The sequence below is a fragment of the Triturus cristatus genome, chromosome 9, assembly GCF_964204655.1.
Source record: "Triturus cristatus chromosome 9, aTriCri1.1, whole genome shotgun sequence".
NCBI classification, from domain to species: Eukaryota; Metazoa; Chordata; class Amphibia; order Caudata; family Salamandridae; genus Triturus; species Triturus cristatus.
The window spans coordinates 137,925,521-137,948,440 of NC_140592.1; the positions used below are offsets into that span (position 1 = coordinate 137,925,521).

At 41.7% G+C, this 22,920-nt stretch overlaps 1 protein-coding gene across 4 annotated transcripts in view; it reads right to left on the reverse strand.

Annotated features, from left to right (window-relative positions):
* Window positions 1-950: 950 nt before the first annotated feature.
* PFKFB4 (6-phosphofructo-2-kinase/fructose-2,6-biphosphatase 4) overlaps window positions 951-22,920 on the reverse strand; it is a 261,428-nt gene continuing 239,458 nt past the window's right edge. Inside the window, exons 12-15 of one of the 4 annotated variants that reach the window (XM_085624551.1) lie at window positions 20,360-20,422; window positions 18,107-18,171; window positions 6,747-6,838; window positions 2,090-4,494 (exon numbers count right to left, since the gene is read on the reverse strand). In XM_085624551.1, coding sequence (XP_085480677.1) covers window positions 6,779-6,838; window positions 18,107-18,171; window positions 20,360-20,422 — 188 coding nt within the window. In that variant the 3' untranslated portion in view covers window positions 2,090-4,494; window positions 6,747-6,778. Of the gene's footprint in view, window positions 4,495-6,746; window positions 6,839-18,106; window positions 18,172-20,359; window positions 20,423-22,920 lie in introns of all 4 variants that reach the window. The other 3 variants (XM_085624550.1, XM_085624552.1, XM_085624553.1) reach the window with 3 other exon arrangements.

A 22,920-nucleotide genomic window follows, 5' to 3' on the forward strand; every position in this document is an offset into this window, starting at 1 on the left:
ACTTCAGCAACCAGTTGCAATTCTAATGATTTGAATCTTAGCGTGATGAAAAGAGCATAGCCAGCAATACAGTGTAGTAGACAACTGCTTGCTAATGCCCTGCCACTAGTAATCGATGCCCGACAATGTGGGAGAATAGAAACAAATAGAAGCCAAAATATGACCACATACAAGGCCTTAATAACTCCACAAAATGCATAATGTCTAAGGCGCTAAAATGTGCATTACAAATGCAGTCACAATTGCTGAAACTTTTTTCTCTTGCCGCGTCCTCTGCGATGTGGAAATGGAATGGCTGTCAGAAAAATGGAAACTGGCTAACACCCTTGAAGCCGAATATTTACCTCCACAGTAACCTCTTTAACCCCTTCGGCGCTCATGACGGAACGGTTCCGTCATGAGCGTCGGTTGGGCTGTGCTCATGACGGAACCGTTCCGTCATGAGCCCGCCCGCGCAACGAACCTTCAGCGTGGCGCGGGAATCCGCGCCGCGCTGAAGGGGTTAAAGGGACAGCTAAGATACATTCACCGAGTGCATAAAAACAAGCGGTTGAAAAATAAAACCTATACTGCTCTTTGCAGATGTGATCTCCAGAGTCCAGCTGAAAGAATAACAAGCAGCACAGACCATATCAAGAAATTGAATAGTAATGTCAGAAGCGATAAGCTGGTATTCCACATTTTGCGCCAAAAAATGCCATTTGCGAGAAATGCAGCAATCTTTGCTTGTCACCTGTAAGTATTGTGCCATAATAATAATAGACAGCTCATATAGGAAATCTACTGCATAGAGGTATCCCAAGTTCAAGTTTATACGATTTGACAAATCTCGCATTAAAGGAGTGATGAAATAAGTGTTAAAATCCACTTTCTAAAGCTATGAATGATCAAAAGGAAAAGATGCAAGACATCCCAGTCAAAGTTTAAATTCTCTTTTAACAATATGTGTTGGTTGGATTTTTTGCCAAATATACTTAAGGAGGAAAGTAAAACTCAAAGTGTAAACCTCTCAGTTCACAATCAAAATGTTATTTGCGTGAATTGGTGCCCTTGAAAGCATACACTGATCTAGGCACAACAGAACTGAAGAGCACAGGAATCTGTCTCAACAGGTTGAAAGGCACAGGCAAGGGTCTATCACAATTAGGCAGGCCCACATATGAAAGAAAGGTCTTGCTTTTTTATTAACGTTACGGAAGGGGCATCTGCATTTCACTTGTTCGAGCTGATTGAGACGCCAAGCCTGAGAAACATTACTCGACATCATGCAGGTGAGTTAATAAATACGTAGGTGGTCAGCCAGGAGGGGTTTGCGTTTTTGGATTAATCGTTCAATGCTCATGATAAGCTGCCAACCATAATGTGGTGTGGACCACTGCCCCCTCAGAGTATAATTCTTTCTTCACAGAAAAAGCCTGACTACAGCTGTCTCCTACAGCAGTTTGGATAAAATGTTACAATAATTCTGAGCCAGACTCTCGAGTGACCACTGCATGTGATCTACAACAGCACATACTGCAAACCTCACAAAAACCCCAATCGGTCTGTGGTGGGCTTTATCTAAAGACAGAAAATATCTCAAGCAGGTCTACATTTTCTTCCTGATCCACCAATCAAGATGCACATTTGGAAAAGTATGAAACTATTAACACTGAGAATCCTTTACATGGTTAATTTAAGACTGTGCTAGGCAACCATCCACAGATATATCTAGATATCTTGCAATGATAACCAAAATGTTAAGTTAGGTTAAATTTCAAAAAACTGATTTTAGAATTTGATGTTGCAAAGCAGACCAAGTGGAGGAGTTACAATAGTGGTAGGAGTAACGTCCTTTTGGAAGGGGTCCCAGCAGGCCTCTCCATAAATATATTATAAAAATATATATATCAGATCTAGTATTTATCCGCCAACTTTGTTAAGAGTATTGAAGGTGGCTAGGAGGAACCTATGGGCATTCTTTACAGCAGGGTTACACGTGTATCTGAAGTAACGCGGATGAACAGAACTGAATAAGGTGCAATGGCTCCTGCCTCCAAGACCAATGATCTGAGATGTAAAGAATCTGCTGGAAAAAATTAGCTAATAAGTTGCGGTCATTCTTGGCCTTGTAAAGGGAGAAACAAGCCACCACCAAAGCAAGCTCCCTAGATGCACCTGAAAGGGAAGGCCCTGCACAGAATGGAGGGCATCTTTTCACAGATATAAACGCTGCTTGGTGCTTCGGAGGGTGCAGATAGGAAAGAATGCCTCCTGAAACTCATGGAGGAGAAAGTGAATGCCCGAGGAAGTTAGAATAAGATTTTAGTTAAAACATCTTGATTATACTAAATGTGTCCCACTACAAGAAAATGGGAGCAGGTTTTGACCAGAGCTAACTGGAATGCACTTCTGGGAATTAGGTTCAGAGTGGCTCTGGCTTAAAATGAAATATAATACGAGTTTCCAAACAGATTTAGAGCAAAACGTCCTCTGCGACTGGGAGTAGATGTTCAGAATGAGGACTGCAAGTCCCTTCTTACAGATAGATAGTGAGTATAAGGTAATCCACTTGAGGGCTGAGAAAGAGACAGGCAAGATACTCTTTAAAATAGAAAAATATTGCATGATGTTAGGAGCAACAGACCTTTTTTCCAAGAGCTCATTCTGAAGTTGATTCAGGGACTGGGACTTGTGGTCAAGATAAAAGCAGAGACAAGAGTACATTTTGTCAAGATTTTGTGAAGGTCAAGAGTCGTGGTAGGCAGAACTATCAGTAAAGCACAACAAAATAATGCTGGAGGCCTACTGTCTTCATCAGAAGCATTTGAAGCCATTGTTCATTGCGCAAGTATCACATTAGCCAGGGCTCGGAAATGGAAATAAAACCCCAAAAGACTACTGAGCTCAAAGCGTTCCTGTAAATAACTGTGCAAAGAAGATATTATCTGATGCAATAGATGTTTCAGAAGTCAACTTCATAACTCCAGGGAGTCGCTGAATGAGGGAAACCCAACCTTCTGAAATCCGGCATTAAGCTACGAGTGCCCAAAGCTTTACATGCTGCCATGGTCACTGAGGCAAGATTTAGAAAGGTTTACGGTGGGGAGTCTGGTGACTTCTGGAATGGTAAACTAGTCAAGAAAACAATAGCTTGTCACTATAGTAAAAGCAAGAATTCAAAGTTTCTCCAGTACAATGGCTTTCATTGCCACATAAACACACAATGTCCAGGTGCATAAAGGCATGTCTGAGAGTTCTTGAAAACCACCATCAGAGGACAAGTAGGCTTAAATCATTTAAGTAATTCAATGTAGAAAAGGGCCTTACTCACAAGGGACTGACTGCTGAAAATGACTTGCAATTCACTGAAGCAGATTTAAAGGTACAATGATTAAAAAAAAAAAAAGTTTAAAAAATGATTCCATGGAAATTGTTGGCAGACAAGGACTGTGACAATAGTGCAATGATGATTTGTGATCTTCACCATCGAGTAAGGAAAGTCACAATGAGATGCATTCATTGTTACGACCTACAGATGGGTGTCCAGATGTGGTGCAAAACATCAAAAGCTTTGCAAGACGCGCCTGCCTAGATAAATCTTTTACCAGGAGCAATCAAAATATGAATAATAATAAAGACTGCAGAACATGTAAATAACTTAGATTCAATGAAGCAAGCAACCCTTTAAAGAAAGGTGGAATTACACGCCGAAAAGGTGCATGAAAAACACTATGCCTACTATAAAAAGAATCCCACATCGCAAAACAGTCAATTTAAGTTTCATGGCATCACTTGACATTAGAAATGATGTCCAGCCAGGGTTCGTCTGCCTGGGGTTTAAAAAAATAAATGAGTTTAATAACTCCTTTAGATTGCTTGGAGGCAGTGTTTTAAAAGTCATAGATTACGGCACAAAGTCCTAAAAGATAATTACACAATCGATATTTATCATTTATAGGGATCACTTACTAAACGTAGTAGAAGCTACACTGAATATTATGGCATAAATAAACAGACACAGGCAAGTTATTTTACCTGCATGTAGCTCGAACACCTCGTTTAACATTTGTTTCCATGGGTTTTTGTATCTGGTGGATTCCGCTAAGCAGCATTCCCTTTGATTCATAGGTACCAAGCAAAACATTCACAAACATGTGTCCTCCCCAGAACGGTAAATTTACATTCGAATACATTTCAGCAGATCCAAGGTTCATAAAAATATATATACTGTTAAAAATCAAACTTGCACATTCCACTATTACTGCCAGTCTCCGGCGATCCGGGATATAAAGTAATACAAATACATTTTCTAAACTCCGTATCAGGAACGTTGAGTATTTGTGCATCGGAGTTCCTCGGCTGTGAACGCCGCATCCCAGCTCGTGCACCTGAGCAATATATTCTGCAGTAGTACAGTCCAAGCCAATGAGGGTGTGCTGGTAAACATGGTTTTCACAAATGATTTGGTACAGTCTGCAAAGCTTCTTCTGTTGAACGGTGAACGTCCACATTCTAAAGTAAAGGCAAAATAAATTCAATTTAGTTAATGAAATTCAACCGCACGAAGAAGCCCTTGAAGGGGTAGGGGCATGAATAACAACCAACTTTAAGCATAAAAGTAAGCAGGTAGCTTCAGCATAACCAACACCACGTCTAATTGAACTAGCATGTATGTAGAGGTAGCAGGAGATTATTACCAAAAGAATATGGAACATTAACCAAGATGAAGACACTAAGCTCGCCATACCTTGTTGGTCACAGACGTCAGTTCACGTATGAAGCAAGATTCCATCTAACCGATTCTATGCACACCAAAGGTTACCAATAATAACATTCCCTACACACAGTCATGCCTGCCTTTGAACTGTCACCTACAAGACCGCGTCTCCAACCTCCCACTTGTACCATCTTCCTCAGGACGCTTTGTTTCTTTATCAATAGATTGCAAAATGGAGATCTATTAATGACTAATAAAATCAAAGTTTACGGGGCAAACAGTGTGGTGACCACATGGGAAAGTGTCGTAGCATTTAATGATGTTGAAGTTTCTACCAAAAATACGAGACAGGGACCACTGTGTGCATGCAACAGATGTGCTTTCATTTTCAGGGGACTAATGAAATGCTGATATTTAAAAACAACCACCACTAACCCAAAAGTAATCCAATGGCGCACAAGGTGCGCGGTGCCATCTTTGACTGAGTACTGCCCTCTTCCGTCCTTCTGACTGACTTCCCAACAATTACTGCAGCGTACTGCAGTGGGAAAGCCAAGAGGTCTGGTTTTACTATGCTGACCACGCAAATAGCATTTGAGCATGCCTGTATGCATCAACACACAAAAGTGGGATCTACCGGCGTTGCCAATACTTGGTTACTTAACGTTTATGTGATTCCAACTAAGCATTATTGGACAGTACAAGTGGACTTCGCTTCCATTACATAAGAACTAATGATTTTTGCTAAAATTCCACCCCGGCTTAGCTATTAATGCCAACCATGCAAAGTGTTGGGTGCAAGGCCTGGTCTTTGGATATGTTCGGCAGGGGGAGGCCCCCCAACAGTGTTGGGTGCAAGGCCTGGTCTTTGGATATGTTCGGCAGGGGGAAGCCCCCCAACAGTGTTGGGTGCAAGGCCTGGTCTTTGGATATGTTCGGCAGGGGGAGGCCCCCAACAGTGTTGGGTGCAAGGCCTGGTCTTTGGATATGTTCGGCAGGGGGCGGCCCCCCAACAGTGTTGGGTGCAAGGCCTGGTCTTTGGATATGTTCGGCAGGGGAAGGCCCCCCAACAGTGTTGGGTGCAAGACTGGTCAGAGGCCAGACCCTGCGGCTCACACCATCGAGGGCTGGCCACCCACATAGGGTTGGGTGCCAGGCCTGGCTAGAAGCCAGGTGCGATTGCAAACCTCCACTGAACACAGAAAAGGATGTTCACAGTGGGGGTGCTCAACTACGGTTACGTTAAGCACAGGGCCTGGCCAGAGGCCATGCTCTACAGCCACTGCGCATGGGCAAGGACAGTGCACACCAGGGGTTCAGTGCCCCTGGAGAGTTGGATGCAGTGCCATTGGCAAAATGGTGACATCAATACCTCAAATCACTGAATCATGTCTAGTTAATATTTTATAGACTTTCTGAAGAAGAAAAAAAAAAAAACATGCCATTTCTATAGTCTCTGCTTCTAGTTTCCTGTTCATACTATAGATCTTTACAGAATATCTTTGGGAGATTTATGAAGCACGTATTGATCTATCGAACAGGCAGCAGAGTTTGGGGCGTTTGGGTCACCCAAGCATCTAATGAAATGTTGGATAACAGAACTGTATTGCACTTCACTGACAAAATGTCCTTGTAACAGTTATCTAAAGACAGGTGCTACTTTTTATTATTTGAACTCAAACATTTGAATCCTGCACAAATACCAGGTAAAGGGAAACTAAATTCCCTTTAGATAGACTGACTGGCAATAATTCCCCTACAGAGACTGTTTGGCAATAATTCTCCTACATACCCACCACAGATCATGTTCTGATGCTTAAAAAGTGTAAACTGTATTGCAATAAAGATTAGGAATAAATATTTAAACTGGATTGCAATCTTAGACTAGATTTGATTCAACAATCTTTGCAGTTAAGGTAATTTGTTTAAAATGGCTTTATTTTTCCTTTCGTAGGAAGAATTAATTTTCGAAATTAAGTTTTCAGGTTGCAGCGTGTATTTTGGAGTGATTGGAATGATTGTTTTTAGTAATATTGTAAAATTGCACCTCGTGGTTCATGGCAGACGAGAAGATCGGAGTCACAGGTGATCTGGTACTGTGAGAAGGGCTTCTGCAGACGGTCTGGATATGTCTACATTCTGTGTAACAAACAACAAGTTTCTTACCTGCTTTCACGTTCAGATTACGAATAAAGCTCCCCACAGATGGCAACCACATGAGCTGTTTCAGTTGCCTGGACGTCATATTTTTTTTTTTTTCATAAAAAAGGCTAAGTGTACCACTTTTGCATAAACATGCTATCCCATGCACAGCTACTTAATATTTATCTATCTATCTATCTATCCCTATCTCTATATATATATCTCTATATATATATCTATATATCTCTATATATATATCTATATATATATATATATATATATATATATATATATATATATATATATATATCTCTCTCTATATATATATATATATATATCTCTCTCTATATATATATATATATATCTCTCTATATATATCTATCTATATCTCTCTATATATCTATCTATATCTCTCTATATCTATATCTATCTATCTATCTATCTATCTATCTATATCTATCTATCTATCTATCTATCTATCTATCTATCTATCTATCTATCTATCTATCTATCTATCTATCTATCTATCTATCTATCTATCTATATATATATATATATATATATATATATATATATATATATATATATATATATATATATATATATATATATATATTACCTACTGGCGGTCGCCAGTAGGTAGTTATAGTTAGGACCACGTTTCCATAGGAAAACCTCAACATTCTATTTTGAATAACTTTGGCGCCGGTCGACGAATCCTCGCGAATTTCTCAAAATAGGTGGGGCGCTACGCTCCGCTCCTACCCTGAAAGTCTCGGGGGGATTCGTCAAGCGGGGGCGGAGATAAAAGGGGGGTCCCAAAACGCGTTTTTCCCATGCATTTTTCCATAGGACCTTTAGAACGAGCTACAGCCCGAACGGCTGAACAGAATTACTAGAAATTTGGCAGAGAGGTAGTCCCTAGGTCAAGGAAGTGCCTTTTGTAGGTTTGGTGTAAATCTGTTCAGTAGATTCTGAGAAAATAGCCTTTAAATCAATATATATATCTGAGCCCGCTTACGGTACGCTTACCGTACGCTTACCGTACGCTTACCGTAAGCTTACGGTGGCGTGCGCGAGCGCGATTCTGATTGGCTCTTAGATCTTAGTAAACATTCGAATCGGCCGAAACCAGGAAGCGGCGTCCGCCATTTTGTCTCTCGCACTGAGTGTTGTTTATCAAACATGATGGCCAAAAACATGTTACGGGGCTGTTTTGACAACTCCCTCCCACATAGTCATGTTGAGGGAGTCCCCAAACATCCCCCAAGAGCAAAAACGGTTTTATTTTTTTTTCGGCAATTTCGCGGGGTACGCTTACCGTACGCTTACCGTAAGCTTACCGTACGCTTACGGTAAAAAAATAAAAATAAAAAAAACACTATCCACACTTACCCCACCCCCTGTGCTTTTGGTGGCCGCAGGCCACCAAATGTGCAGTGCTTATTAATAGAGAAAAAAAACGTAATTTTGGCAACATGAAATTATAAAATCGAAATAAAAAAAACACTATCCACATTGACCTCACCCCCTGTGCTTTTGGTGGCCGAAGGCCACCAAATGTACAGGGCTTATTAAAGTTGATAAAAACCGTGCACGGAACGAACTGCGTTAAGTGGGCGCGCACGCCACAAATGGCGTAAAGTAACTTAGCATTTAAAAAAACGTACAAATTCACTGAAAAAACCATAGGTTTCACACACGTTATAGTTAGGAAATAGCATTTAAAAAACCTTGCTAATTCACTGAAAAAACCATAGGTTTCACACATGTTATAGTTAGCTGGACATTTTACTGATAAAAAACCAATGAAATTCCCCCGTTATAGTTACTGTAGGCAACTATAACTCACGCGACCGTAATCCTCTGCTGATGACATATGTGTCTTTATGAAAAAAAAAATATTTGTAATATATGTATAGCTAAAATTTAATGGAAGAAGATATGGGCAAATAAGTGTCTAAATACAGTATTAGCATCAGCAGAGGATTGCGGTCGCGTGAGTTATAGTTGCCTACAGTAACTATAACGGGGGAATTTCATTGGTTTTTTATCAGTAAAATGTCCAGCTAACTATAACATGTGTGAAACCTATGGTTTTTTCAGTGAATTAGCAAGGTTTTTTAAATGCTATTTCCTAACTATAACGTGTGTGAAACCTATGGTTTTTTCAGTGAATATATATATATATATATATATATATATATATATATATATCCATATATTATCTACTGGCGTTCGCCAGTAGATAGTTATAGTTAGGACCGTGTTTCCATAGGAAATCCGCAACATTCTATTTGGAATAACTTTGGCGCCGGTCGACGAATCCTCGCGAAATTTTTAAAACTAATGGGGTGCTACGCTCCGCTCCTACCCTGAAAGTCTCGGGGGGATTCGTCAAGCGGGGGCTGAGAAGAAAGGGGGGTCCCAAAACGCGTTTTCCCCATGCATTTTCCCATAGGACCTTTAGTCCGAGCTACAGCCCGAACGGCTGAACTGAATTACTTGAAATTTGGCAGAGAGGTAGTCCTCAGGTCAAGGATGTGCCTTTTGTAGGTCTGGTGTAAATCTGTTCAGTAGGTCCTGAGAAAATAGCATTTAAATCAATATATATATCTGTAAGCGCGCTCCGTGCGCTTACCGTAAGCTTACCGTACGCGTACGGTGCCGTGCGAGAGCTCAATTCCGATTGGTGGTTACATGACTGTAAACATTCGAATCGGTCGAAATCAGGAAGTGTCGGCCGCCATTTTCTGTCTCTCGCACTGACAAACAAAGGTGGGGAACGTGAAAAGGGGGCAACGAAGAGAGTTGCAGACCCCCTAGTGTTTGTCAGGGGGTCCAAGAAGGACCCAAAAGTACGAAAAATACATTTAATAATTTTTTTTAAAAATCGCGGAGTGCGCGTACGGTAAGCTTACCGTACGCGCACGGGAAAAAAAATAAAAATAAAAAATAAAGAAGTAACAAACACATTTATTAAATAAATTAAAGGACCCACAAGGGAGAAAAAAACAAATGTTACTGTGTAAAAAAAGGGGGCGCGCGCACGGCATGGACTGCGCAACGTGGGCGCTCGGTGCCCACAGCGCGCGCACGGTGCGCGAAGGGCACCGTGCGCGCACAGTGAAAAACCAGAAAAAAAAAAAAATACATAACTTAGCATTTAAAAAACCGTACAAATTCACTGAAAAAACCATAGGTTTCACACACGTTATAGTTAGCTGTACATTTCACTCGTAAAAAACCAATGAAATTCCACGTTATAGTTAGATCAGGTAACTATAACTTGCGCGACCGCAATCCACAATGTGTAATTTCAGATGTCATCATTGATGTCATGAGTGATGTCACTGACCATGTCATGAGTGATGTAATATGTGACGTCATCAGCAGTTTATTGTGGGCGCGCAAGTTATAGTTACCTGATCTAACTATAACGTGGAATTTCATTGGTTTTTTACGAGTGAAATGTACAGCTAACTATAACATGTGTGAAACCTATGGTTTTTTAAGTGAATATATATATATATATATATATATATATACACACATCTATACACATCTATCTCTATCTCTATCTATCTATCTCTATCTATCTCTATCTATCTCTATCTATCTCTATCTATCTCTCTCTAGCTCTCTCTAGCTCTCTCTATCTCTCTCTAGCTCTCTCTAGCTCTCTCTAGCTCTCTCTAGCTCTCTCTATCTCTCTCTATCTCTCTCTATCTCTCTCTATCTCTCTCTATCTCTCTCTATCTCTCTCTATCTCTCTCTATCTCTCTCTATCTCTCTCTATCTCTCTCTATCTCTCTCTATTTCTCTCTATCTCTCTCTATCTCTCTCTATCTCTCTCTATCTCTCTCTATCTCTCTCTATCTCTCTCTATCTCTCTCTATCTCTCTCTATCTCTCTCTATCTCTCTCTATCTCTCTCTATCTCTCTCTATCTCTCTCTATCTCTCTCTATCTATATATACACAGGGCGGAGTGAGGGGAACCTTGGACGGACACATTGAGAGAGGAACAGTACTTACTGGATGGAATTCTCTTTGTCCTCTCTCGATGACTACATCAGTCATCCAATAGGGTTCCCTGCTACAGACATTTAACATCGTCCCGCCAAGAGCCTCATTTTGAACTATCTGGCTGTCAACCGGCATTGATAAAGGCATCCGCCGAAACGCGTCTGCCAGGAGCAGTCTCTGAGGACATTGTCTTCTCTTCATTGTGCGTACTGGTGGCATTAAATTTACCGCTGAGCAACTCCAGCATGTGTCTGACCCGTTTTTGATGTAAAGCGGGACTGGTGGTGTATTTGTAGCGGAAGTCGGCTCCGCTTTCAGGCACGCCTCTCGATCTGGAGCTCCACGTATTACCGACAAAACTCTGTGGATTAGTGTATGGACTACACAACGTGGCGCCCCCCCCAGCCTGGACTGTGTTAAAGGCACTGGGGAGAGAGCAGCAGATGGTCTGCTGATAGAGTCGCTCAGCGGTGATGGAATCCGCCACGGATCATGCAGATATGAGGGAGCAAACACTTCAAATAGCTGACGAGGTCAGGGCATAACTGTATGCACGGGCGGGTTATTATACCTTGCTCGCTAAGTTGGATGTGCGTGTCCCTTTCTGTCGGATCGTTGCACAGGGCGGAGTGAGGGGAACCTTGGACGGACACATTGAGAGAGGAACAGTACTTACTGGATGGAATTCTCTTTGTCCTCTCTCGATGACTACATCAGTCATCCAATAGGGTTCCCTGCTACAGACATTTAACATCGTCCCGCCAAGAGCCTCATTTTGAACTATCTGGCTGTTAACCGGCATTGATAAAGGCATCCGCCGAAACGCGTCTGCCAGGAGCAGTCTCTGAGGACATTGTCTTCTCTTCATTGTGCGTACTGGTGGCATTAAATTTACCGCTGAGCAACTCCAGCATGTGTCTGACCCGTTTTTGATGTAAAGCGGGACTGGTGGTATATTATATATCTATATCTATATATATATATATATATATATATATATATATATATATATATATATATATATATATCTCTATATCTATATATATATATATCTAATTAGGAGTTTGCAGCCCGCCTTGTGCCTTCTGACCGGAACCGCCTCTGAGGAAGAGATTGACTTGAAACGCGTCAGGTGGCGGTCAGCTGCCGTTGAATGAACTGGTTTGCTGTTCTGCCAATGCCATTAAATGCCTTGCTGGGGAACAAGAGGTCCGTGTCTCGAGTGCTGCTCGTTTCTTTAGAACACCCCACGTGACTTGATTTATGAGCGGTTGTTCTGCCGCTGAGCTGGCACCACCCCAGGTGAAGGGGGCCACAGATCTTCGTTACAGCGGGGATTGCTTGTGGAGCACGGACTATGGATTAATGGCAGATATGCTGGCTGGGGCTCATCCAGAGCTTCAGATTTGGCAGACATTTTAAGTGACAAGGAATGTTGGGACTGCAACTCCCATAATGCTACGTATTGCCTCATTTGAGCCGTCCAATCAGGACATACGATATTGCCTAATTAGGAGTTTGCAGCCCGCCTTGTGCCTTCTGACCGGAACCGCCTCTGAGGAAGAGATTGACTTGAAACGCGTCAGGTGGCGGTCAGCTGCCGTTGAATGAACTGGTTTGCTGTTCTGCCAATGCCATTAAATGCCTTGCTGGGGAACAAGAGGTCCGTGTCTCGAGTGCTGCTCGTTTCTTTAGAACACCCCACGTGACTTGATATATCTATATATATATATATGTTTTCAAAAGAATGTCCGCTGAACGCCGCACGCCTGCACACAATGCCGGTGCCTGCCGTGGTAGCGGTAACCACAAATTTGAAAGTGAATCAATCCGATAGGAATGAGGCGGCACACCGTCCTGATGTTTAGGGTGTTTTAATCGCTCACCAACAACAACGCGTTTCAGCCGTAAAACGGCCTTTGTCCAGTACCAATCTGGTGAACAAGCCTGCTGGGCAGGCGAAACGCGTCCTTCCAAGCTGTCCCAATAAAATATTTGGCCAGAACACAGCGTCGTCAATCTTTGTCGTTGTGAGAAGGAAAGAGAATATATATATATATATATATATATATGTTATATGTGGGCATAGCTCACACAAATCTGCACAGTACAAACTATGTCAAAATAATAAATTAAACTCCTAGCAAGAGAATATAAAACAGAGGGAAATAAACTTAACTGAGCACAAACTAGAACACTGAAATATTCACCTGGGATGTGACAATAAATCTTTAAGAATGTGTCTTTACATGATTTTCGTTGGGTGCTCGATGTCGGTGGTAAACTAATTTTTAATGGTCAGCTGCATTGGTAGAAAGGTCTACGAGTGAGTGGTCTTTCTCTAGAGGAGTATCACCTGGCTGACTGACGACAAATTTATGATATTTCATATAAAGGCCACTGTAATACAGTTCACTTTCCAACATCTACGCGCAAAAAGAATGTCTGAGAAGCGGCTCAGAGTAGGGAATGTATCTGGTACAAGTATCATGCAAGTTTGTGCATTTTCTTACTATGAGCAGAACCGAATGCAATACAGTTTTGATATCAGATTTAATAATTAACATGTAAGATACTATGAACCTGTTCCTGCTTCCTGGATCCAATTGGTAAAGTCCTTCAAACATGAAAAGTCACAAAAATCCTGTACTTTCTAACAGTTTATCAAAGCTGGGAATAGAAACCTAGGTTCTGTGCACAGGAAACCGGAGCATAATCCACCCGAAAGTGGTTATGAACTGGGAAACGAAAATATACCGATACTGGGAGCACATAAGGACTATTCTGGTCCACTCAGTCTCTCCACAACAAGTAGCGTATGCTCGTGGTCTTTCAAAACTACTCAAGAGTAATATCTCAGGTAATTCTCTATAGCAGTGACTTCTAAACCACAGCAAAAGTGACAAAAGTTAAAAGGTAAGGTCCGCCATTTTACTTCTTTTAAGTCCCAGCCAACAAACTCCAGACAACTTACGAGAACAGCTCTATGATATTTTGAATAGGTCTACATAAACAGAACGTAAAATGTTAATATGTGACCTTGCACTGCTGTTGGCTCTAGTAGTTAACAGGAGTTCTAGGAATTACATGTGTAGAAAAGTTAACATGCATTTTCCTGTGATGACCAGTAGAACTTTACTCGCTAAAGTATTGTCTAAGTTTGCAGTGGAGACAACATGTTATATTTAACAGGAGTGTTCTGAAGCGAATGGAAATAAAGGAACAGAAATAATGGAACAGAGATAAAGGAAGGATGGCTCTCCGTTTGTAGTCACTGATATATAGGTGAGTAAGGGTGCCTAAACAACATATCCGAGAAACATACATGAAGGATGCAAGTCTTCAAATGCATACCAAAAAAAATAAAAAAATGTAAGAGGGTTGGTGCAGGTTCTAAAAGATAATCATAACCCCAACAGCTGTGTCGCACTAAAAACCTCAACTCAGCTATGACCTACAATTAACTCTAATGTTCATAAACAACAAAGGTATTCCAATTAATTTCTGTGCAGGTGAATATGCAAATGGTACAAATTAGGCCATCTTAACTTTAAAAATAAGTCCAAGGACCCTGAAAGGACACATTTGATGGTGCAGATCTGGAGTACCACAAGACAACAGTTCAAATATAGAATATAGGAGGAACATGCATTAAAATATAGTAACAAACATATCCGTGCATTTGATTAACACATTGGCTAAAATATATGAATAATACGTGTAGTTCAACAATACATTTGTTCTGACCCCTTGAATTTGGTAACAAACTAACATCTAATCTTTAACATGAATGGTTTACTCCTGATATACATTTTAAATAACATATAGCAAGTAAGACTGCAAAAGTGTATACTGGCCAGAGTGGTCTTCGTTCTCTAGATAAAAGATCACACCAGGACCTCAAACTCACTGAATGCCTTACAGCATGAACTCGCTGTTGCGGCCAATCAGATCCTGCCTTTGCAGAGAACACCTCGATTATGGATAAAACTGGTGTGAAACTTCGGCTATCTTTAAAATGTTAAAAGAGCTACATTTATAGGAGTTATCTATACATTAATCCAACACAAGCAGTGATTCCCTTTAAAGCAAAGACAATGGAAAATTTGGTGTTTCCTTACAGGAAAAAAGTATGATGTAATTGAGGAATAGAATTACCAAGACCCTCGGTTTAATTCACACATAAAATTGGTCGATCACTATAATGTGCTGAAGTTAAGGTAGTTGCAGTTTCTGTGGGACTAGAAAAAAATACCCTTAACAGAAGTGATGGAATTTTCAAAGATTGGTTACTGGATATGATGTCAAAGTGCCAGGCTAAAGATGTATGCTTTATCCCACTAAATAATTACAACAAAAGTATAGGTCCTTTAGCAGCATGAGGACTAGATCTGACAAAGCCTTCTAGAACGCTCAATTGAAGCAACACTGCTATAGCTAAACATTCCTGGCAGGTGTGATTGTCTGAAGCTGGAAAAATAGACATCTGGTGGACAACCAGTTGTGGTCTTTGGTAGTCAAACATGTTATATGTAATGAAGGAGGTGGAGATAGAACATGCAGGAAGACTTGATATGGCGCACACCTACCTCCGTACATATATTATTGGCCACATGTTCATAATTTCACTCAAGGCTTCCTTCCATAGCTTATGAAGGCCAAGCTTGTGGGGGGTCCAGCTATACCAATGGTCCTCACAAAGGAGCAAAAATGTTCCAAAATAGAATACCAACAATGCCTGCACACCAAATGGTAGTGCTTCTAAAAGTCAATAGGCAAATTTTAAATTCAATTAGTCCATTTGGGCATAGTTCATTTTATTCAAAGCTTGAATTCAAAAGGAAGAACCGCATTGCAGGTAGTTCATACACTGGTGAGGCACACATTGTCATATGAATGGGCAGGATTAAATATTGATTATATGTAGGATTTTCCTAGCCTTTGTGAAGTCACATGGTTATCGCTCGACAGACTAAACATGCATCTGCTTGGCTGGGGTTTCTCCTTGGCGGTGATTAAAAGTCATTAGTTGGTCCAATAGTCGTTTAGCAGACAGTTTGTAACAAAATTAGTCAAGCTCTATTTTAGTCATGGTCAATGTGTGTGTCTAGGTCAGTGGGAGATAGATGTGACAGGACGGCTGAGATAGAGGCCGATGCTATGCTCACTCCGTGTGGAGGTATTTCCTGTTATTGAGAGAACTATAATTGTATCAAGATTTGTTCCAGAGCCTAATTGATGGAGATGAAGCGTTTGAAGGTTAGACAGGAGTGATGAAGTATGCAGCAACCTTTGCTTGTTTTTAACCAGGGGTTGAGGTCACTGAGAATTCCTATGTTTTGGTGGTCAATGATAATGTCTGAGGTGAAATCTAAGAGGGCATCTGGAAAGGCATTGCTGTGTGGGATGGTCAGGAGATGAGCAGGATGGAGGCAGAGCAGGTTGAATCTTAAGACCAATCCACCTGTCATGACTTCAGCGATGAAGAGAAGGGCTGTTATGGTGTCTGTTAGTAGAGTGGATCACATATGGGAACGGTATACTTGCTTGAGGATCTCCCCCTGGTTAAAGTGCAGGTAAAGTGTTTCTGAGTGCAGTCTGATATTAATATTACCCAGTAAATATGACGGCGATAGAGAACAGTCTATTCAGTGGACCTCTTGGGAGTTTGGGTGAAAATATTATAGAGGTCCCCCTTTCTGAATTCTTGCCTGTACAAAGAGTATGCAGTCAGTTTCACCTGTGATTGCTCTTTTGAGTGTTCTGTCTAAGGTGGTGACTGATGGAGGGGTGGGATATGAGGGTAATTATTCTGCAGGTTGCAACAGATGAACTTGCCGGTCAGGCCAATATGGAAGTGAGAGGTAGGGTGCTCGATCACACAGACGACTGTAAACAGGACTTCACTGGCCAGACAGGGGGTAGCAGGTGAAAGACTAGTAGTGTCTCTTTCCTGTGAGGTAGAAAAGATTAAGGAGGTTAATTTAGGCAAGACTTGGACAGATATAATTAATGGGTTGGTAGAAATATATTGCCCGTTTGAGCATTCAAATTTGTTCCTGCTGAGTTCTAAGGCCAGTAAAGCTGAATTATCCATGGGCGTGGTGATGCCATCGATCTGGTGGGTTGGTCAAAGAGGTGGAGGTGAGTAAAAGGGTGGAGAAAATATAGAGACCATGTGAACACTTATGTAGACGCTAGGATAAGAGAATATAGGATATTGCGTCTTTCTCCTAGGAGTTGGCTGCCCGACTCAAAAAAAGCCACATGTCTCATTGCATCTAAAATAATGTGCAGAGTGCTTGAAAACCCATTAAAACAAAAACAAACAAAACTGTGTTCCATCGGCTAGATTTTATAATTATGGCTTTAAATAATGGTGTGCTCTTTGTTTCTCTTGTTTATTAGAGGTTTTCCATTGTGTGGTGGAAAGGGTGATTAAAGGTAAAAGTATAGGTGCTATGTAAAAAATAGCTAAGCATGCTTCAGAGACAATGAGCAAACCATTGTAACACAATGTGGATAATATGCTGTACCAATCTACAAAGCGGTTAAAACCGTGAAAGTAGGGCGACCTACTATAAACCATGCACAGAACAAGGTTGAATAATGACATTTTACAGTCTGCAGACTTTCCAAGTTGAAATAATTTGCCCCGGTGCGTGGGGATGTTGAAATAGCAGATATTCATTCAGAGTCTTTTACTTCTTGAAGGACGGGATTTCAAGGAACAAATCAGTGTTTTCTAGTCTTTTATGTAGAATATACTGAGGCTGTTTAGAACAGAGTGGGCCAGCTCTGGCGTGTGCTATCGATTATGGTGAGGAATTTTAACACTCAATACATGGACACCTAAAGTGCATTTTACTCTAGATTCAGTATCTTTTTGGGAGCCCTGTTAAAGGAAAGAAACACCTTTTGAAAAACAATATTTCTAGCTTTGGACTGATTTACCCTATGATCACATGGTCAAGAAAGGTTTTGGAGTAATAATGTGGATTGGAAAATGGTGTCCGCCGTGCACCCCAGAAACTTGTAAACAGACTGCATCTCTGCCTTTCAAGCATTCGTCATAATGACTTTTAGTGTCTGAGCTTATTTGTGAAAACAGGACTTACCCTCGGCGTAAATGTGCAAATCAGGTTGCATGAAACACTTGAGCTTTTCATAAAATTTCAGGATTACCAAACATCATGTCCCTTATCTGTTATTTTTGTAAAGAAACATTCATGACCTACCTCAGGCCTATTTCGGTGTGTGTTCACCGCTTCAACATTCAGATTGACGACATCCACTTTACAACCTAGAAACACAATTTCAGTTAATAATTTGTCAGTTGCATGGAATAAGAACACACCCAAATGTAAACTTAAGGATCTGTGCAAAAAAGTGTAAAAGGAAAGTGACCAGTGAGGCAAACGTAAAGGAACATTCTCAATGTATGCACAATTCAGCAGATGAGCAACGTGGTCACAAATAGTGACTAAGGCAACACTTACAAATTATTCACCTAATACCTATTACATTTGATTTGCAAAGAGTAGGGGGTAGTGGTTTATGTAGATGGAATATCGATGCTTGTTTAGCATCGAAAACCTGAAAATGGAAATATAATCTACAATTAAATCATCAAACAGGTATAGTCTACAACCTAAATTCACAGGAATGTTACTTCTAAGGCACTGTATCACCACTGGGGTTGAATTATTGCAGTGGTGGTGGAAAGTATGAACAGTGAGCACATGTGAAGTGTCTGTATATTCACAGCTCATACCAGTGCATACTTATCCTACTCTCAGAGGACATAGTTTGGCCTCATGTGATTGGCTGTTCTGATTTAAATGATCTAAGTTGGTGATTAAAATGGCATGGAAGGGGTGGTTACCTACAAGTGATCTCAGCTGATTAGTTTAAGAAATGGGATGGGCATAGGTGCACTGAAAGTGAGGGTCAGACTTTAGTTGAAATGGAAGAGGGAAACATCAAGAGCAGCCCCTTATACCCACCCAATATATGCTGCTAGTCACAGACCGAAAGCCTGGCATTACCTGTTCACAAGCCCCGCAAGAGAAGCTTGACTGTGCATCAAGTACAGTTATTCATGCATGCTCTGTGCCCGCATTTACAAGTAACTCCCTCTGCCAGGTACACAGAACAGTTCAAGAAAGGGGCTTGTTCCTCCACAAAGGAAGTCCCTCTGCTTCCCACCTACCATTGCCTTCCCAGGGTGCTTGCAGACCAGCCAGTAAACACATCACTTAGGCAGGGATTTAGGGGGGTCGTAGGCAGGTGGACAAGAAAAGCATCCCCTCTGCCATGCAACATACAATAAGGAAGCAGGGTTGATGCATGCAGGCTGCATCAGTTGGCATCCTGATGCTCAAACATTTTCTTAGACGGATGGAAATTTCCCACTTTCTTTCTGGCTCTCTGGGTACGAGAAAGTCCATCAATAAGCCTCCAGTGCATGCATCATCGTCATCTCACAGCCTAACTGTAGCTTAGCTGTTCCTCTCCTTTAACCTTCTTCTCCCGTTTGTTTAATGTTAGTCCGTGAACACTGGGATTCGTAGGAAATTTGGTCACGGTTGACTGGGCACAAATTCTATAATCCACTTTAATATCCAGAGCACCCATAAAGAGCCTAATGAGAAAGATTCCAGCCGACAGAGGATTACACTATACATTTAACACCAATTCTCGCCATAGTTTTCAGGGGAAACTATATGCATTTAGGTCAGATAGAGCCTGTAACATACCTGCAGCAATGACCCCTAAGCTGGCAAATCACTAGTCTAACACCACTAAACCCAGAGTGTTCAATGGATGCAGGACTTGCGGCTTCAGTGATACATTGTCCCTCACTGTGTGCCAGTACCCAGGTTCCTTCCCTAAGTGTGACTCTACGTTCCCTCACATCCAAAGAGCACATGCAGTGTCCCAGGATAGCTGGTGGTATGCCACAATATTATATAGTAAGATTACTAACTTTGCAGTCTTAATTTGGAACTCATGTTTTCGTCCAGCTTATTAGTTGCCTTTGTTGTCGTCCTCTCACAAACCAGAGGAATACGTAAAATGGTATTGCTGAACAAAATACTTGAAAAATGAGTAAATGAAGACCAAAAGCTTACCGAGACAGCCTTGCGTCTCCTGTGACTAGCTCTTGTATCATTTCTACCAAAGGGATAAGAGGTATGTTTCTGCCCCAATTGCTAAATCAGTCCCAGTAACTGACTAAGTTTAATTACAGTCATAGCTGTGAGTGGTTGAGATGAGATCAATTACTTGCAAGCAAAAACAGAAAATATGAACAAGCAGAAACCTTACAATTGCACATTATTTTGCTTGGGTGGTAAAAGTAGGCACATGCACTAAGAGAGAAGTTGGGCTTGGCACTGTGTTTCATCTACGAGGCCCATGTCTGCTACAAACAATGCACAAATATATGCAACATACACTGAACGCTTGGTTAAACACAGTCTACTCACCATAAGCCACAGGAGTGAGTTGTAGGACAGTGTGCAGCGGGCATTTCAGGTAAGGCAGCTCCTCTAGAAAATTGCAGAAGAAATGCACATTAGTTCTGTGCACAGTGAACAGTACATTATTCTGATAGAAGGAATTGTATATCACCCTGTAACCCCATCCATCATTTGTGTTTCCCCATCCCATCACCTTGACCTCTCACAAGGGTTCCCTGTCTGACACTCCCTGACAACAGTTCAACTGCATTTTTCAAAGACCTACATTCAGGGTTATGGTGGCTCGGAGGGGGAGTTGGCTAGGGAAGAGTTAAGGCTTTGCTGGGAGCTGAAGACTTGTGAATGGAGACAGTCTCTGGGACAGTGGGTATTTGGGTAATGACGGCAGGCCACTAGGACAAGGACACTAGGTCAAGGTGGCAAAGACCCTATGTGCGCTCTATAAAGTCATCAACCTAATAACTTGCACACTTGCCTGGTTGCCCCTGCTGGCTCCCCACCAGCACCCCGACCAAATGCCGGCAGGTGCCGGCCTTTTTCTTTAAAATAAGGTGCCACGATGGCCACAAAGGGCACCCACGACTTACTAATTAATTGGAGGTGCAGGTGGGCCCCTATGCCCTTGCTGCCTCAGCCGGCTCCCCAACCAGCACCTATTGTGGTGCTGGTGGGAGCCGGCCATCTTTAACTTTGCTCCCACCTGGGCAAAAGCAGCATTTTGCACACACCCTTTCCGAAAATGTAAATCCCGGCCACTGGGGAAGACTCACCAGGGTTTTGCAAGGCTCGGGGCAGGTCGCACACCCCGCTCACCATAATCTAGAAATCGAATCGACCCCAGGGGATGGGATCCCCAAAGCATTTGCAAGGCTCTGGGACGATTGGGCGCACATCATCCTCCCCAAACAAACTACGGCGGACTCCCCTGGGGGCTCAATTTTTAAAAGGGTGAATGGCCGCCATTTAAAAAGGTTCTTGGCCCGGCCCAGGGCAGCATAGCCAGTCCATGTGGGACCTACCCACCAGGCCCTTTTTTTGTAAACTCCACTTTTGTGATATCAGAAGCACAGAAAACAAAGTTATTCTTGCTGCTACTGTAGTTGAGGCTTTCGTCAAAATCAACAAGGAGCGTTTGCTTCGTCTAAAAATATTTTTTTTAATTTTATGTTTTGAGTGAAAAATATATTATTTTTCCCTGTTCTACAACAGTAATAAAGCTTGCTCCATGGTACCTAGGCACAATCTGCTGCAGTTCCAGTCCTTTTGATAAAACCTATAGCCACATGAAGTTGAGATCTGGATTCACCTTAAAACGCAGTCGGTACTAACACCCATGAAAAGTTACTAGTAATCAAAAGAAATCCCAGGACTAGTACATGTCTAGGTGACAAGAAGTCACGAACAACCACTGATGTATGCTAGCTTGACTTTATAGCTTTCCGTTCACATTTCCAACATTTCCGCAGCTTATCTGCAGGTGGCGCCAAAGTACAAATAATTCTAGTGGCCGACAGCAGTGCAAGAGCTGAGAAGTTGGCAACAAGAGCCTAATTTTCAGAGTATTCAAAGTATGAACACCGGATATTGGTGTATAAAGGAAACGTAGTTTACTGAAATATCAGCGTAAGTGAACTTTACGTAATCCAGCGGTTTCACAGTGAAGTTATGTATCATAAAAGCCATGGCAAGCCAGGTAATCGGAACACTCAACGAGAGAGATAAGGTGCTCTGTGCCACTGGCTGCTGCCGTGGACATCAGGTGCGCATCAACTTTCAGATGGATTCTTCAACACAGAATTAATCTCTCTGGATAAGGAGCTTTGAACGACACGTGAACCTTTGCAGCCCCAATGTGGGTCGATTTAAATTTCAGATGAAACATTCATTTGGTTCTCTTTAAATACCAAATTAGATATGATGATGGTTTTTGCTTCTTTTAATTATTGAGCAAGTGGAACAAGAATAAAAATATAACAGCCAGAATCATAAAGGGGGTGTAGGAACCGAAGAATCGAGATCAGAGCACGACTTATTTAATCAAAGTACTACGACAACGACCAATCCAGTTACATTGAGTGGATGGCCAGAGAGGAGAATTGGGAATCCCTCTCCTACACCCAGGCCTAGGTGAGGAAATGACATGTTGCCCTTTAAAAACATACTCCCACTGAGGTCCTATTCTGGGGCCCAGGAATCCCTACTTATCTTAACCCTCCAGGAAATAAAGGAGAGGACAGTGCGGTCACAAACTTGAGTCCAAAAACATGAGGCCTGGACCAGAGGACCCACCCACATGGACTGAGGAGGGTAGATTTCTTAAGAGGTGGACTCGATAGCTACCAATGCCGATGTGCATTTCTTTTAATGTCTCCTACAACACGCGAACTGTGGATTGGTCTTGGTGATCAGGAAAAACTCTAGCAACTGGAATGTTTTCACTATAGGCCCTAAGCAAACTCGACTCAAAGGTATCAGAGCATGTTTGCGGCTGCTAAAAAGGGTAATGGTATGTACAAATGCTATTTTGCGAGTCGCTGACGCGCAAAATAGTATTTACGGCTCCCGAT